This window comes from Melopsittacus undulatus, chromosome 7, assembly GCF_012275295.1.
Source record: "Melopsittacus undulatus isolate bMelUnd1 chromosome 7, bMelUnd1.mat.Z, whole genome shotgun sequence".
In the NCBI taxonomy this organism is placed as follows: Eukaryota; Metazoa; Chordata; class Aves; order Psittaciformes; family Psittaculidae; genus Melopsittacus; species Melopsittacus undulatus.
Genome location: NC_047533.1, coordinates 69353900 through 69369993, shown reverse-complemented (window position 1 = coordinate 69369993; position 16094 = coordinate 69353900). Strand labels below are relative to the sequence as shown.

The window sequence follows — 16094 nt, the reverse complement described above, 5'->3', positions numbered from 1 at the left end:
ATCAAAGCTCATTCTTTGTTGGGATGATAGAATCACAGAATAGTTAGGGTTGGAAAGGACCTGTCATGGTTTAAACCAATCTGCACAGCTTGTTCACTAACCCCCCTTGCTCCCCCAACTCCCAGAGAGTTAGGAAGGAGAATCCAAAGAATGTAGCCCCCATGGGTTGAGATAAGAACGGTTTAATGGCTAAGGTATAACATAAATCACTACTGCTACTACTACTACAAATAATAATGATAAAGGTAATAACAAGTGAAGAGAATACAACACCTCACCAGCCACCGACCCATAACTCACCCCACCCTGCCCGACCGAGCACCGACCGATACCTCCTCCATTCCCCCAGAGCTCCAGCCCTTCCGGGTAACTCCCCGTTACATCCTGGGTATGACGTGCTATGGTATGGAATACCTCTTTGGCTAGCCTGGGTCGGGTGTCCTGTCTCTCCTTCCTAGCAGAGCATGAAGCTCAGAAAGTCCTTGGACAAACCAAACCTTTGAGCAGTAACTCAAAACATACTTGCTATCAGCAACCGTTCCCAGCCCAAAAGTCAAAACACAGACTGCACCAGCTACCAAGGAGAAAAAATGACTGCTACTGCTGTACCCAGGACAGGACCTCAAGATCATCCAGTTCCAACCCCCCTGCCATGGGCAGGGACACCTCACACTAAACCATATCACCCAAGGCTCTGTCCAACCTGGCCTTGAACACTGCCAGGGATGGAGCATTCACAACCTCCCTGGGCAACCCATTCCAGTGCCTCAGTACCCTAACAGGAAAGAATTTCTTCCTTAGATCCAATCTAAACTTCCCCTGTTTAAGTTTCAACCTGTTACCCCTTGTCCTATCACTACAGTCCCTAATGAAGAGTCCCTCACCAGCATCCCTGTAGGCCCCCTTCAGATACTGGAAGGCTGCTATGAGGTCTCCACGCAGCCTTCTCTTCTCCAGGCTGAACAGCCCCAACTTTTTCAGCCTGTCTTCATATGGGAGGTGCTCCAGTCCCCTGATCATCCTCGTGGCCTCCTCTGGACTTGTTCCAACAGTTCCATGTCCTTTTTATGTTGAGGACCCCAGAACTGCACACAATGCTCCAAGTGAGGTCTCACGAGAACAGAGTAGAGGGGCAGGATCACCTCCTTTGACCTGCTGGTCACACTCCTTTTGATGCAGCCCAGGATACGGTTGGTTTCTGGGCTGTAAGCACACACTGAAGCCGGCTCATGTTCATTTTCTCATTGACCAACACCCCCAAATCCTTCTCCACAAGGCTGACCTGAATCTCTTCTCTGCCCAACCTGTAGCTGTGCCTGGGATTGCTCCTACCCAGGTGTAGGACCTTGCACTTGTCATGGTTAAACTTCATGAGGTTGGCATCAGCCCAGCTCACAAGTGTGTCAAGGTCCCTCTGGATGGCATTCCTTCCCTCCAGTGTACCAACCAAACCACACAGCTTGGTGTCATCGGCAAACTTGCTGAGGGTGCACTCAATCCCACTGTCCATGTCAGCGACAAAGATGTTGAACAGGACCAGTCCCAACAGGGAAGTTAGGGCCAGTTGTTGGTGACCTGAAGACATCTAGTTGGTGGGCTACAAAAGTGCCACACAGCAGGCAACAGCATACAACTGAGTTCATCAGCTGTTATCCCCTAAAATCAAATCCCCTTGAGGTACACATCAGATTTCCTCATCTTCCTGCATTACCCATCAAGTATATCCATGTCCCCGAGCAAAGCAATCCCACAAGTGAGTTTCCCTGAAGCAGGAATAACCCAGGCTGTCTTCCCCAGCAAATTCTTTACGTGCATCACAGGAACTTTGTCCCCTTCTATAATAAGTAAAAGTTCCGACTGGGCTGGGCCAGCCCTGTTAGCAGATCCTCTGGTGTTGACCAACCAGGTGGCCTTTGGTAAATGTGTATCCCAATGCTTGAAAGTTCCCCCACCCATTGCTCTCAGTGTAGTTTTTAACAGCCCATTGTACCGTTCGATTTTCCCAGAGAATGGTGCATGGTAGGGGATGTGACATACCCACTCAATGCCATGTTCTTTGGCCCAGGTGTCTATAAGGTTGTTCTGGAAATGAGTTCCATTGTCTGACTCAGTTCTTTCTGGGGTGCTGTGTCACCACAAAACCTGTCTGTCAAGGCCCAGGATAGTGTTCCGGGCAGTGGCGTGGGGCACAGCATATGTTTCCAGCCATCCAGTGGCTGTTTCCACCATGGTAAGCACATAGCGCTTGCCTTGGCGGGTTGATGGGAGTGTGATGTTATCCATCTGCCAGACCTCCCCATATCTGTACTTCAGCCATCATCCTCCATACCAAAGAGGCTTTAAACACTTGGTTTGTTTAATTGCAGCACGTTTCACACTCATTAATAACCTGGGCTATGGTGTCCATTGTCAAGTCCACTCCTCAATCACGAGCCCATCTATATATTGCATCTCTGCCCTGATGCCCTGAAGTGTCATGGGCCTACGAGGCCAAAAATAATTCACCCTTATGTTGCCAATGTAAGCCCATCTGAGCCACTTCAGTCTTTAGCAGCTTTATCCACTTGTTCTGGTGTTCCTCAGTGGCCTGATTCTTGGGTACAGGAGCATCTCCATGGCATACCTTCACGGCTAGGTTCTGCACCCAGGCAGCAATATCTTGCCACAGTGCAGCAGCCCAGATATGTTTACCTCTGTGTTGCCAGTTGCTCTACTTCCATTACTGCAACCACCCCCCCAGGGCATTTGCCACCATCCATGAGTCAGTATAGAGACTCAAGTTCATACTGAAGTTGTAGCATGTCCAGTACAGCAGCACTCAGTGGTGGTGTGACTTCGTTCAGGCCATGACAGTCTAGTTTGTCTTCACTCTGTTAGACTTTCACACTGGCCATATGGGGCTGTTAAAGGGTGAGCAGGTCCTACTGATCACTCCCTGACCCTCCAGTCTATGGATCAGCTTATGGATGGGAATCAGGGAGTCTTGGTTGGTGCAATATTGCCACCGGTGCACTGTTGTGGTCGCAATTGGCACTTGTTGTTCTTCAACCTTCAGCAATCCCACAACAGAAGGATCCTCTGAGAGACCAGGCAAGGTGGACAGCTGCTCAGCTTCCTCTGTCTCCAAAGCAGCAATACCAAAAGCCCACTGGTACCCTTTTGGGTCTTTGAAGTAGTGTTGTTTCCAGGCTGAAAGTCAAAAACACAGCACTGCACCAGCTACTGAGAAAAATTACTGCTACTGCTGAACCCAGGACACAGAGATACTGTGGTTACACAACCAAGTCAGCTTGCTGAGGCCAAGAATATGATTCACCTCTCCCATGATCTGTGGTCATGCATGCAGTCCCCTGCAGAAAGGATCTGTTCTGCCTGTGTGAGGGGCCACCAACAGCTCCCAGCACTCATCATCTCTCAGCTGCAAATCCCAGGTTGCTTCTTTCTCCTTAAGGATTTTCACACCTCTTTAGCAAGGCAGATCTAGAAGACTGTTGGAAATAACAGGGAAGTACAGTACCATGAGCTTAATATTATCACACCAGCTTGCACCTCATCATTAACACTTGCCTCAGAAAAACAGTACTGAAGGGAACACTGAGAAATCAAAAAGCTTGTTTCACTTGGGAAGCCAAGATGCTCAGCCAAGCTGCGGCTGGTGTCAGTAGAGTTGTCCAAGGGTGCAGACCAGCCTCTTCCAGGAGGTTTCAAGCATGTCCAACTTTAGGGATGATACAAACCAGTCTGTGATACTATGATATATTATGTGGCCACACTCAGTGCCAGCCAGCACATACCTCCCCCCTGCAGAAAATCCAGCCATTACTTTCTGATACAAATTCCTCAGGAAGCTCCCTAAAGGAATGGTCCTTTCTTCTGCACGCACCATTCAGCGCCTACCACCTACCAGTTACTTTAATCTATTTGAATACTTCATAGACATGCAGACTGGCTTAGGTTAGGAAAGGACCTTAAAGCTCTTCCAGTTCTAACCCCCTGCCACAGGCAGGGACACCTTCCACTAGACCAGGTTGCTCCAAGCCATGTCCATCCTGGCCTTGAAGAGCCAGGGATGGGGCTACCATTTCCCTAATGTTATTTGATCATTCCTTAAAACTGTTACTTTCACACATCAAAGAGACAAGTATACACAATTTAGGACAAAATAAATACTGAGTACTTGACCAACAAAGGAAGAAAGTACCTGTTAAGAGGAGTGGGCTACATTGTCATATTTCCCTAAAGGAAAGAATCTAACTCAACCACAGCAAAATACTTTCACAACCGATGGGCTATAAATTGCAGCACAGGAGTTGTAATCAGGGCATCTGAAAAAGGGATGGTGCCAAAGTCAGCCTTTAAAACTGCAAAAGGACTCTGTGTACATCTCCCTGCTGGAAGCTACAGTTGACCCATTCTGCTGCTGCAGCTGTGTCTGTATATAGTTTCACTGAGAGAAAAAAAATTATGGCCATATATATCTATGTACAGGTATAGTCTAAACCCAATTGGGCTGCACAGCTCCATGCTTCATTACCTAAATAACTTTAAATATTTTGCCTCTCATTCGAATTGTATTATTCTGTCTTTTTTTTCCATTAGTGTAAGAGCACAGTGATGGATCTGGCAAAGAGCAATAGGGTTTTAGGCAAGCTTATGGGAAGATCATTAGAGGGCAAGGGGTTCACTTTTAATCCTGGCATCCAGGAAAACACTGACAAAGAGAAAAGGAATGGGCATAAATGGAGGACAGGAAGGAAAAACATTATGTGAATTAACAGGAAAAGGGAAATTATTTCCCTCTTGCTTAGAGTTTACAGAAGACTCACTGTGGTTTTTCCACAGCTCTGATTTTTGGCATAAGAGAAGCTCTGGTGCGAATGCAGATGTTGGGTGCCCACCTGGGTGACCCAAGGCAGAGCAGGGGGCAGCATCAGGGCACAAACCCTTAGCTAAAAGCATAAAACACTGACTAAATCTGCTCATCTCAATCATCTGGCTCTTCTAAGATCAAAATAAACTGTCATCAAGTGATAAACCCAGGAGATGAGGTTGTTTGATACTCTTTTCTGTGCTCTAGGGGCAGAGTTTAATCTACCTTTTCACATTTGACACAAGAGGTATGCACAGCATAAACCAGAAAACACCCCAGAGCTACTGCTGGGAGAAGATGAAGTAAAACATTTGAGGATGAATTGCAGTGGCATAAATAGTAAGCTTTGCAGAAGATGTTTCAGTGCAAGTCAAGGAATTTCAGGGGATTAAAAATTCAGCTTTCAGTTTTGAGAGTGTTAAATGTTGGAATAAAGAGAAAAATAATATCAAAGCAGCATTGTATGTAAGAGAGAAATTATGCCTGAAACTTCAGCCAAATGAATAGGTAGATGTTTCTGTATCTGCCATAGTGTAAGGCATCAGAAGCAAGAAAGCCTACAACAAAGCCTATAACAAAGGAAATATAATATAAAAGGAGGTAAATGGAACAGGTAACAGCCACCATGAAGACAGACCTTAGCTTATAATCAGTGACAGAAAATTCCCACTTTGTTACCTTGCAATAGGAACATATTTATTATTATACAAGAATAACTGATACATATTAATTGCCATAAGGGAGAAAACTCAAAGTTTTTGCATTTACAGTAAGGCTGTTTTGGCAGCCATAAAGCTCAGCCTAGAGAGCACAGCCCTTTTCTGAATCAAGATGTTATCAGTCTGACTAAATTGAGGGAACAGATCAAGTACCCTTTCAATTTGTGCACACAGAAGAGGTCTTCTAAGCTAAACCTTGCAAGAAGTTATCTACTGAGGCACCAGACAGCATGGGCAAGACCTGTGGGAGCTGCTGCATTCCCAAAATACACACCAAACAAATACTACACATATAATACTATAACACTACAAATACTAAGTAACAAAAAAAGCCACTTTTCATAGTAAAATCACATTTCAGTGTGTAGCAAGTAAGGGAAAGGAAAGCAAACAGAAAAACTAGTGCTGGTGGTGAAAAACACAACCAAACCAAAGGAGAAAATGGCACAAAGCATGAAGACAAAAAGGTATTCAGCCATGTCTGCCCAATACATTATTCAGAGGGATGGGGAACTGGAAGAAGCTCCCTCCACAGAGTCAAGGAATCAGTAAGCTTCCTATTTTTGTATTAATTCTTCTTTCTTACCAGAAGCAAAAGAAAATAACACATGTAACCTGCATCCCACACATCACGATGTATGCTCCCACCACCAGACAGCGGAGATCTCTGTGTTGATGAAACCTGCATTCATCTGGTTTGTTATTGACTATGAAGAGTAAATCAGTCCAAACTACCCAAATTTCTCTGTGGATAGCTCTGCTGTTTGAAGCAGGGAGGGTATTCAACCCACATGAAGCAGTTTTAGTTATCCTTGGAAACGTTTTTCCTCAGCTTGATGAGTATTTCTCTTGAATATACTAGTAAAGCATCTTTCTGGTCCAATTAAGGCACTAGATGAGAGCCAAGGATTATGGGCTGATAAATGGGGACCCTATGTCCCAACACCTGGTCACCTTGCAGGCTCCATGGGAATACAGGGGACTTGTTTCTCTCCCCTCCCCACCCCCAATTTATGTACAGAGTTTAATTCATAGGATCAGGTGGGGTGTAAAGCACACTAGATGCAGAGCTGCCCTAAGCATGTGGCAGCTTTGCCCTCTGCTGGCCTGAGCCTCTGTGGGGTCCCTGAAGAGGCCCTGCAGCCCAGGCACAGGCAGGACCCTCCAACCACACAGATGTGTCTAGGAGAGTAGAATAAAAATGGGATTGGAGCCCCAGCTGCTGCCTCCTGCTCTCCTCCCACCCTTTTAAAGGTGAGAGAAACGGGGCAGTTTATGACCTGAAGTAAAATGCCCCTGCAGGAAAACAGGCAGCTTTCAAGTTTGCTCCTTCCCTTTATCTTCCTCCCACTTTTTTCACTCTCGAGGGTTTGTCTGGTTGCACTCGAAATGCCATGAGGCAATAAAACTGCAACAACGATGAGTGAGTTTTGAAGCAACCAAAACCGAGTCACCTTGGCAACAGCAAGCAAAGCTCTCCCATACTCTGTTCCCATCTTTTTATAGTGATTGGTGTGACTTGAATAATGGCTATGCATGCTAAGTACACATCAACACAAGTTCCAGCAAAGGGGAATGAATGGGAGAGCTGGCCTGTGGGTTGCCAAGTTCCCCAAAGAATTGCTTGGCTTACTGGCATCAGCAGCTCTCAGGTTTCAAAGGAGCTAGAAGTAAGTTTTTTTCCTTGACAAACTGATGTTCTCCCAACCATTTCTTTAACACACTGACAAAAACCTACTTGTGTATTAAAAAAGGTGAAACCCACCAGAACATGTTAGCTGTGCACTAGTATTTAATATAAATGTTCTTCAATACTTGCAGGACCAAATTTTTAACCTGCCACAAAAAAAAAGAAATGCATTAGAAATGTCAAGCTTTAATACCAGTGGTACAAATATAACTGTGACATTCTGCATGTGAATTAGCTAAGCAAGCTGTATGCCTCCATTACAGAGCCACTACTGATGCAAATAAAGCGTATCTAATGCTAGGAAGAGTGTTCTACTTTCCTTAGGGAGTAACTTCCTTATCACCTCACAGAAACTTAACCACCTGTAGGTAAGATAACTGTGTTATTTCTCCACTTAGGCACATTTCACAGTCACCCAAGCATACCTTATCTAATTATTTTTTACAGCATTATTCCCATAATTTAATCCCATCTGAAATCATTAGATGCTATGGTACCATTAAGTAAGCAATTATGACAAGTGACCTCTGTTCTAGAGGATGTGGGCAGGCAAGTGCCTTTGTCATCTATCAGAGCGTAGTTTTACAATTTGATCTAGAGCCTCTCTAGAAAAACCTAATTTACTTACCTGTTAGCTTTCAAGGACCCCCTTAAAGTCTGGTTTAAATAGGATACAGAATAGATCCTAATGAGAAAAAACAAACCAAAACAAATCCAGAAGACCAGTATTGGGTGTGTAAGACATAATGGATAAAAGTGGCAAAGTTAAATCAGGCTTGGTCAGATGGTAAAAACATTACAGAATTAGAGTTCTCAAAGAGAAGGACATAGTCTTTGGGAAATACAACATGTCAACAGAAGAAGCAGATAAAGATTTAGCAAGTTCTTTCACTGCAGACATCAACATGCCAGACAAAAGTACTTCAAACACCTCAGGATACTTCTAGTCTCCTATTGGATCTGTAATTCAGTTAAAATTCACTGTAGTATTTTCATTTTTGACTTTCTGCATGCTCCAGGTGACTCTAAGACCTTACAGAAGAAACTCACAAATTAACACAAGGTGTAAAATCAAAAATAATGAAGCTTTCCTGCAATAAAGGAACAGGTAGAAAGAGCAACAGGGTGCAAGCATTGTGCTGCAAGTGGGATTCTGCACTGACAGCAGACTGCTAGCTACTGCAAATGTGCAAGTCCAGTCATCGTGGAGAAAGCTGCTGGGTTTGAGCATGGGTGTTTTACTAAAACCAAGTTCCTCTTTCCAGTGCTTGTACTGCACAAATACAACCTGGGGGAGGCAGAGTCCCAAAATGGGAGGACACATATCTGAAGATGTGGGTAGCATGAGTGTCTGTTAGATGCATGCAGTGGCTCTGTGGCTGACAGCAAGGTGGCCCTGCTGCTCTCTTCCTGCATCACTGAAGTCTGACACTTCCTCATTAAAAATGACTCTTAGTTGCCATCACATCAACCACTGCACACCTCAACTCCCATCCTCCTTGTTGTCCTTCTTGCTCCTGAGCTTTTTATCCATGCAAAGCACACAACAGAGCCTTGGTCCCAGTCAGCAAGTTGGCACCATGAAGGTAACCCATATGGTCCCTGCTGTAAGACAACAGTACTCACTAGACCAACCTCTTAGGCTTTTAAATGTTGGGTCAGAGGAGAAATCAAAGAAGCCTTCAGATGAGAAGATCACAGATGATGAGATTTACAATCATTAGTTTTGGTTTTTAACTGAAGATCCAAATTACAAATGTTCTAGTGGCACTGAAGGCCTCACAAGGTCAGATACAGTCCTGTTGCTACCACACAAAATCTGTGGAAAACAGGCAAAAATGTGAGTGCTAAAAATAATGTCAGATCCAGCCCTACACTAGGTCACAAAGAGCAGAATCAATGCTGGGTTTTGCTCCAGGCATATTTACGTGTAATGACATTCTTCCAAAACACTTAGCAGCCAAGGGAAACAGAAAAATTGGCAAAACCAAATGAGGAGTCCAAGGTTATAAATTCCTATAATTTTAAGGTCTTATCCTGAATTTTAAGTAAGATATGGTATTTCCTGGGGAGATGAGGGGTGTGGAGCTGAAAAGGGTATAAAGTCACTGTTGGAAGTTCCTAGGAATGGATAAACCAAAAGAAAAACAGGACAGAACACTTAAATGTAAGCAACAAACTGAACCACTGCCAGTAGAGGTGCGCCAGACTTCACTAAAGACATCACCCTCCATTGGCACAGCCCTAGAGTACCTCTAGGGATGGTAAAACTCAACAGATGGACTCCTCTTCTTAGCGTATGTTGAAGGGGAGGGCTAACAGATATTAACTATTATATTTTGTGTACTCAAAAACAAGCAAAAAATCCCACAAAACCCCCCAACAAAACAAAACAAACAAAAAACCTAAACCATTCTAGCATACTTAAGAATTGAAGCTCACTTTGTGAGAGGACAAAGACCATGTCCCCCATACCTGACCTCTGAATTAAGTGGCAAAAATACTATTATTCACTTCTTCAGAAAGTATTAAACATCACCTTTTCCTCCTGAAGCCAATTTCTGCACTTGTTTGGAAACAGAGAGGAAAAAAAAGTGATGTTTAATTGTAAAGACTTACCCTGTATAAATATGGAAAGGAACAGAAAGGGTGACTTCTCTTGCTGTGTGTTCAAGTCAGGAATTATTAACAGAAGAGCAAAACTCTACAACTTATGCTTTTGCAATTCTGCTCCACTCTCCACAAAATATAAAAAGCCTGAATCACTCATGATATGAATTATTTACAACATGGATGAAATTTGACTTAAATGAACTTCAGCAGAGAAACCCAAAGCATTTTATCCCGATTAGGCTGTTGGGGTTTTTTTCTCTATCCATCACAGAAGTGGAAAAATAGAATAATCTCCTGTCTTTCAGGCAGGATGCCCAAGAGACATTCACTGACCAAATCCTTTTCCTAGCTAGATATATCAGTTCTCTCCAATGGCTCATCAAGTATCTTACACACTTAGTGTAAGAGAAAAGTTGAACATTAAACAGTAATAATGAAAATCCTGCAACTGGACTAAGTATCTGAATGCTGCTTAAGTGCATTCAGGACACACCAGCACCTGGCACAGGGGTCAGTACCCAGCCTTCCTTCCACAGCCCCCTGGGGGGAATTGTTCATATGCAATTTCCAAGAACCATTAGCAAGCTCTTCCCCTCCATCCTGAAACTTTGTCTCTTATCTTGCACTTTTCCCCTCCATATTTCTGCTGTCTTTATCCTGATCACCACTACACCCTCCTCATTGACTCCTGCTAATCCTCTCCATTCCTCCATCAGCACCCCAGGAGAGGGATGCAGTCTGCTGTCTGCTGGTGGTTCTGATCCTGATCCCAGCCTTGTGGGAGACTTGGTGCTACCTGAGCTTATGGACCATCCAAGGAAACACTCCTGAGCACTTGCTAAATCACAAGTACCAGCACATAAATGGTGCTCCGTGAACACTCCTCCATTCTCATTGTGCTGCTTCTCCACATTATCTATAGCTTGGATAGTTTCATTACAATTCATATGCTTTGGCATCATCTTTTGAAATACAGTTTTTCCCATTTTTTTAACTCCCTTGCCTCTTGTTCTCCCCAACTTCAAAACCACTGTACCTATTATATCCACACTGCTTTCAAGAATTCAGGAGAAATAGCGCAGATTCTTAGCAAAAAATACGCCAGGATCACCAAATTTTATTGGAACACACATCATTAAAATAGCTCCACTGCTGCAGTAATTTGATAGCAAAGAAAAAATGTCAGCCTACCTTACCAACAAAAGCTACAGCTGTTAAACCACCTACAGTGTCATGTGAGTTTCCTTCAAGAGCCTCTGATGGAATCTTAGGAATGTACTTCCAGGTTTCCAGCTAACTTGCTCATCTTCCTATTTATAAGGAAGTTTCACGCTTTCATAAACCAATGTGTTAGCATCTCATTTGCCCTGCAATAAAATACACTAAGGCAATCTCACAAATAAACATGTGAATTTATCTTTACATTAATGGAGAGATCTCTAACAGCACACTTACACATTAATTTGTAACCTTTGCTATTATTCTATCTTTAGGGTTTTTTTATTTGGCTTTTTGTTTTTTAAATACTGCCAATCTACAATGAAATACTTCAAGGCACATTGAGGTCACCAGCTTAACTTGTACACCACACAACTTTGGCACTTATCTGTAAGTCAGAATTACTTCTGGAGCTACAGTAACCAGATGTAACAAACAAAAGGTTTCTTATTTCCTCCTCCCGAAGAGTCTTCTAAAAAGAAAAGTCTACAGTTTAGTGTGCACTTCACACAAGCAGGCTTTCTTCCAGACCTCTCAATGACAGATTTTCTGATAGTTCTAGCCACTGAAAGATACATGGAAGGTTATATAATCATTCTGTTGTAATTCTCAACAGTGTGATGGACTAAACAGAGACCCTAGGGTGAGGTTTATATTTGGCATTAACCAGGTTTATAACTTATAGTGTCATAAAGCAGAATACACAACTGAAAATTTCTCAAGCATTTTATTTCATAACCTAGTGCATAAAACTTTAACATACAACAAAAAAAGCAAACAACAACAACAAAAAAAAGCACAAAACCCAAAGAACAAAACACCCCAAAACCAAAATCAGAAGTGAACTAAAGCAACATCTCATAATACACTACTTTTTTCCCCCAGAAAGCTTTACCTACAGGCACAGAAGGGGTAAACATTCAGCCTATTTCCAAATGGGATTGAGAATAATCTTCATACTTGCAGCCTGCAGAATTATGAATCAAACAGATCAGGTTTTTATGCCTCCTTAGAAAAGGTTTAGTTGCTGTAAGCAGTGGGGTTTGTGGAGTTTGGGGTTTTTAAGTAAGTAGGTCACTTTGAACAGCACAATCAGTCTTGGTCAGTTATTTTCAGTGAAGCGAATATGTTTACTTGTTTGTTGAGTCTTTTCGAGTCTCATTCTTTCAGCTTTAGCAATTAACTGCAAACAGAAAAAACATTGTAGAAAAGGTTAGAGGAAAATCAAATTGTTATAATTTTATCTTGTAACTATGAATATGTTATTCCTCAATTTACCCAACTTCATAAGAAAAAGCTGTTCTGTGAAGAGCTGAGCTAACCCCTACATCTGATAAAAAGAAAAAAAAAAGGTTAAAGTAGCCCCTTCTTTATTGCCTTCAGAAGTATCACAAATAGTAAGGCATCTCTTCAATCTCTGGACACTGCAGCATCTTTCATTCAATCCCTTCTTCCTCCTAATATCATTGAAGGTAAAAAATTGCTTTCAAGAGAATAAATGAATTTCAACTTCAGAAGTCCCAAAACGCAGTTTCATGCAGTAAGTTAAAACTGCATTTATGCTGTTACTGATTTAAGGAAAACAAGGTAACACCATTAATAAAGAACCTTAGGAATACCGTGTCATTTTCTACACTCAGCAAAGAAACAAATCCATGGAAATCCAGATGAAAGGGATCCTTCAGGCCGGGAAAACAGCACAGCACATGCCACAACCCTGCTGAGAATTTATCTTGAGAAATAATGGTGCACTTTGGAAGAACATGATGCTGGAATCCCTCACTCAAAACTGGCTGACCAGGGATGCATGTGTTTTTAGCTGTATTTTAAGGAGACTGCCTGAATTACCAAGGTACCTGGCTAGCTGCTGTCAGTGCTGAGGTAAAAGAAGTAACTCTTGTAGGATGTAACATGCTGATTTCCAGCCTCTGTGTACTGTGTCCTTAGGCACAAAAGCAAAACCCCAGAGAACGTTAAAAGCATTATTGTTTTTAAAGCATCCATACTAGAACACTTAAGGATTTAACCATAGTATTGCAGCAAAGTCATCCTAATAATGCAAAGGTACAAGCTTTGCTACTGTGATGCCCCATTAAGATTCCTCAACCATAAGTAAGAGCTCATGAAGTAACTGTTACATGAATAATAGGAGAAAAAAACCCCAAAACACAACACAGGCTGCCTCATCTGAATAAAAGTGAGAAAGCAGGAAACTGCTGTGAATCTAGGCACATGCATAAGGCACTAGCATAAATACATGTTAACTTATCTGAAGGAGCCTACTAAAACATATTAACTGGTGCTGAGGTTAAAAAAAATTAAAGAAATCTGCTCACCAGGCAGTCCAGTAAAGTTGGCTAGATCTGAAACGTTTTCACCTAGAAATCAAATTATTTACTATTTATCCATGATAAATTTTAAGCCCTGCAAACACCGCATCTCGCACACAGCACAGGAGTACAAGGTGTGGTGCTGCATTGACCCTGGTAGCCAGGAATGACACTCTTACACATATGCTGCCTGGATGTGGTTTGCTATGCTGTAATAAATACAGTTACACTCCCACAGTTTTACTGGTATGTTTCCCTGAGCCCCCAGCATTAAACTTGATTTGTAATCCTTAACATGTTCTCAACAGCATCACAGTAAGTTCTGGTAGAGGACTTTCTCATTCTCCAGAGGCAAAGCTGATGTAAATATGTAACTAGGAGCTACTTTTACTCTCTGGTATCTGAGAAATGGACTAAGAGTTAAACTCTGAATAGAAGTGAGGAGTAAACTGGCTCACTCATTCAACATATGCAATGCAGAATCAGAAACACTGGAAGGAAGGCTCTAGGATGTGAATTAGCCAGTTTGTATCAGCGAGTGTTTCTGTACCTGCACCTCAAAATTTGAAGAGGCCTTAAGGATTCCCATTTTGAGATCATCAATTCAGTATCAGCACCTATTCCTAAGCACATCACTGTTCAGGTACCCAGCCCTTCCATAGATACCAACTTCAGAGAACCAGCAAAAGGGGCTTATCTGTGACTCTCTCCTCCCTCCTCCTACCCCCCCCCCCCCCCTTAGCACAGACTGAGAACATCTTGCAAGGACACAGTCACAGAGCCCCAGGCATAATCAGAAGAGAATAGGGCGGGCTGTGCCCAGGCATTCCCACTATCCTCCTTTCCCATATATTCTGCAAATTATTCCACCCTTCACAAACACCCAATTCTCACTTGCCCACCAAATGCCTTTCACTTCTACCACCACTCCCACCCTCTTAAACTTCCTCCTTCTGGTAAGAGGGTATCCAAGGTGTAAACTGGGTTTAGCAGCACCTCCCCCAGTGGACAAGCACCCAAGTAGAATGCTTACAGCCACTCAGGCCTTTGCTTGGTGCACAGCAGGCTTCAGTCTGGAGAGTTTAAGGCTACAGACCTATAAACTGCCTGAGCTCTGCATAAAACTGGCACTGCCCTGAAGGAATCGTTCTGGCAAGAAGCTTTTTTATCTGTATCACTGAATCACTACAATTGTTTTATTCCTCAGTTGAATAACTGACTAAAGAGAACATGCATTTGGAAGGGACAAGAGAAAGGAGCATAGAGATGATGATGAGTGATGAAGGCCTGGGAGAAAAGCCAGACACTGAACACCTTTTTAACTGCAGAGAATAGCTAGGCACTAGTCACAAGTTCTGGGGAACCCTGGGATGTCTGATCTCTTTTGGACATTTAGGTTACCACAAGAACTATGCCAGAGAAAGTAAATTCTATACCACTTTTTATTATGGGGGTGAGGCGTAACACCAGAAACCCTCTGTTGAAATGATCAGTAACCTTACCCTGTCATGACAGGTTATGATATATCTTAGGCCCAAATTTAACCACACTATCTGAATTAAAGTATAAAGTGCAGCCTTTATTGTAAGTATAAATCAGACAATAGGCAAATGCTAATCTTCAAAGAGAGATCTTGTAAGGGATTTTAAAACAGCATTTGCAAGAAAGATTAACTGATGGCATACACAGACCTATGTGTTTATGAATCATTACTTTTTTCCTTTGTTTTATCCTGACCTTCAAAATACGTCAACTTGTGAGTACTTTGGGAAGAATTTTCAAATGAAAGATTAAAATTAAATAAACGATTAAAAGAAAATAAAATTAGTGAACAGAAAGAAACACTTTTTCTTATTCTCAGTTTGTGTTTCTGGCATACAGATTGCCAAAAAGTAAGTAAAGCATTAAGAGTCATTGACTATAGCGAGCCATTCTTTTCTGGATGCTTTACTTAACAGTGTTAGCATTTAAATAGTATTCACTAAGCTTTGAAGTTAACACCTCCCAGCCTTGCAAGGGGATGGGTAAGGGGGAGGAAGGAGCTTGCACCCTCACTACCATGGTTAAGAGGTCAAACAGTTGATATTTGAAAGCCTCGATGTATGTTATTGGCAAATTTATACCAGTTTGGTCAACAAACATCAAATCTTCAGAAGATGAAGAACAGAAATGTGAGAGCAGAGCACCTACAGTTCAAATCGTATTTTTGTTCAAAAAACTAAAAGTACATTAAAAAAGAAAATAATAATTAAAATAATTTAAAAATACTTATTAAAAAAAGTCACAAAAAACCTGGCACATTCAGTAAAAGGCTGCACATTTCACATCACTTACTGCTTATATTAAAGAATGGCTAGAGTAAATGCCATTTCTAAGTCTTTAAGAAAATTAAATCAGTCACATGGGGAAAAACACCTTTATTCACACTTTGAAAAGAATGAGACTCATTTATCTATGAGGTGCCTGAAAAAATGTTTAAACCAAAAAGGTAATACATGCAAAAATATGCCTTGTGCAAGAAAAGGTTTTGACCTGTACAACTGCTGCTCTTTCAGGTCAACCTAGTATTTCTTTTCAATTAAATATAGAGCAACAAGGGATTTTTAATTGTTTGCATCAATGGAGCACTTAGAAAACAAAAAGCCTCCAAAGTC

General features: G+C 42.1%; 1 protein-coding gene across 6 annotated transcripts in view; it reads right to left on the bottom strand.

Moving 5' to 3' along the window:
* Positions 1-11818: 11818 nt before the first annotated feature.
* LARP7 (La ribonucleoprotein 7, transcriptional regulator) overlaps positions 11819-16094 on the bottom strand; it is a 49283-nt gene continuing 45007 nt past the window's right edge. For all 6 annotated transcript variants that reach the window (XM_034064842.1, XM_034064840.1, XM_034064844.1 and 3 more), the window contains one exon: positions 11819-12293. In XM_034064842.1, the coding sequence (XP_033920733.1) occupies positions 12213-12293 (81 nt within the window). In that variant the 3' untranslated portion in view covers positions 11819-12212. The remainder of the gene's footprint in view (positions 12294-16094) is intronic.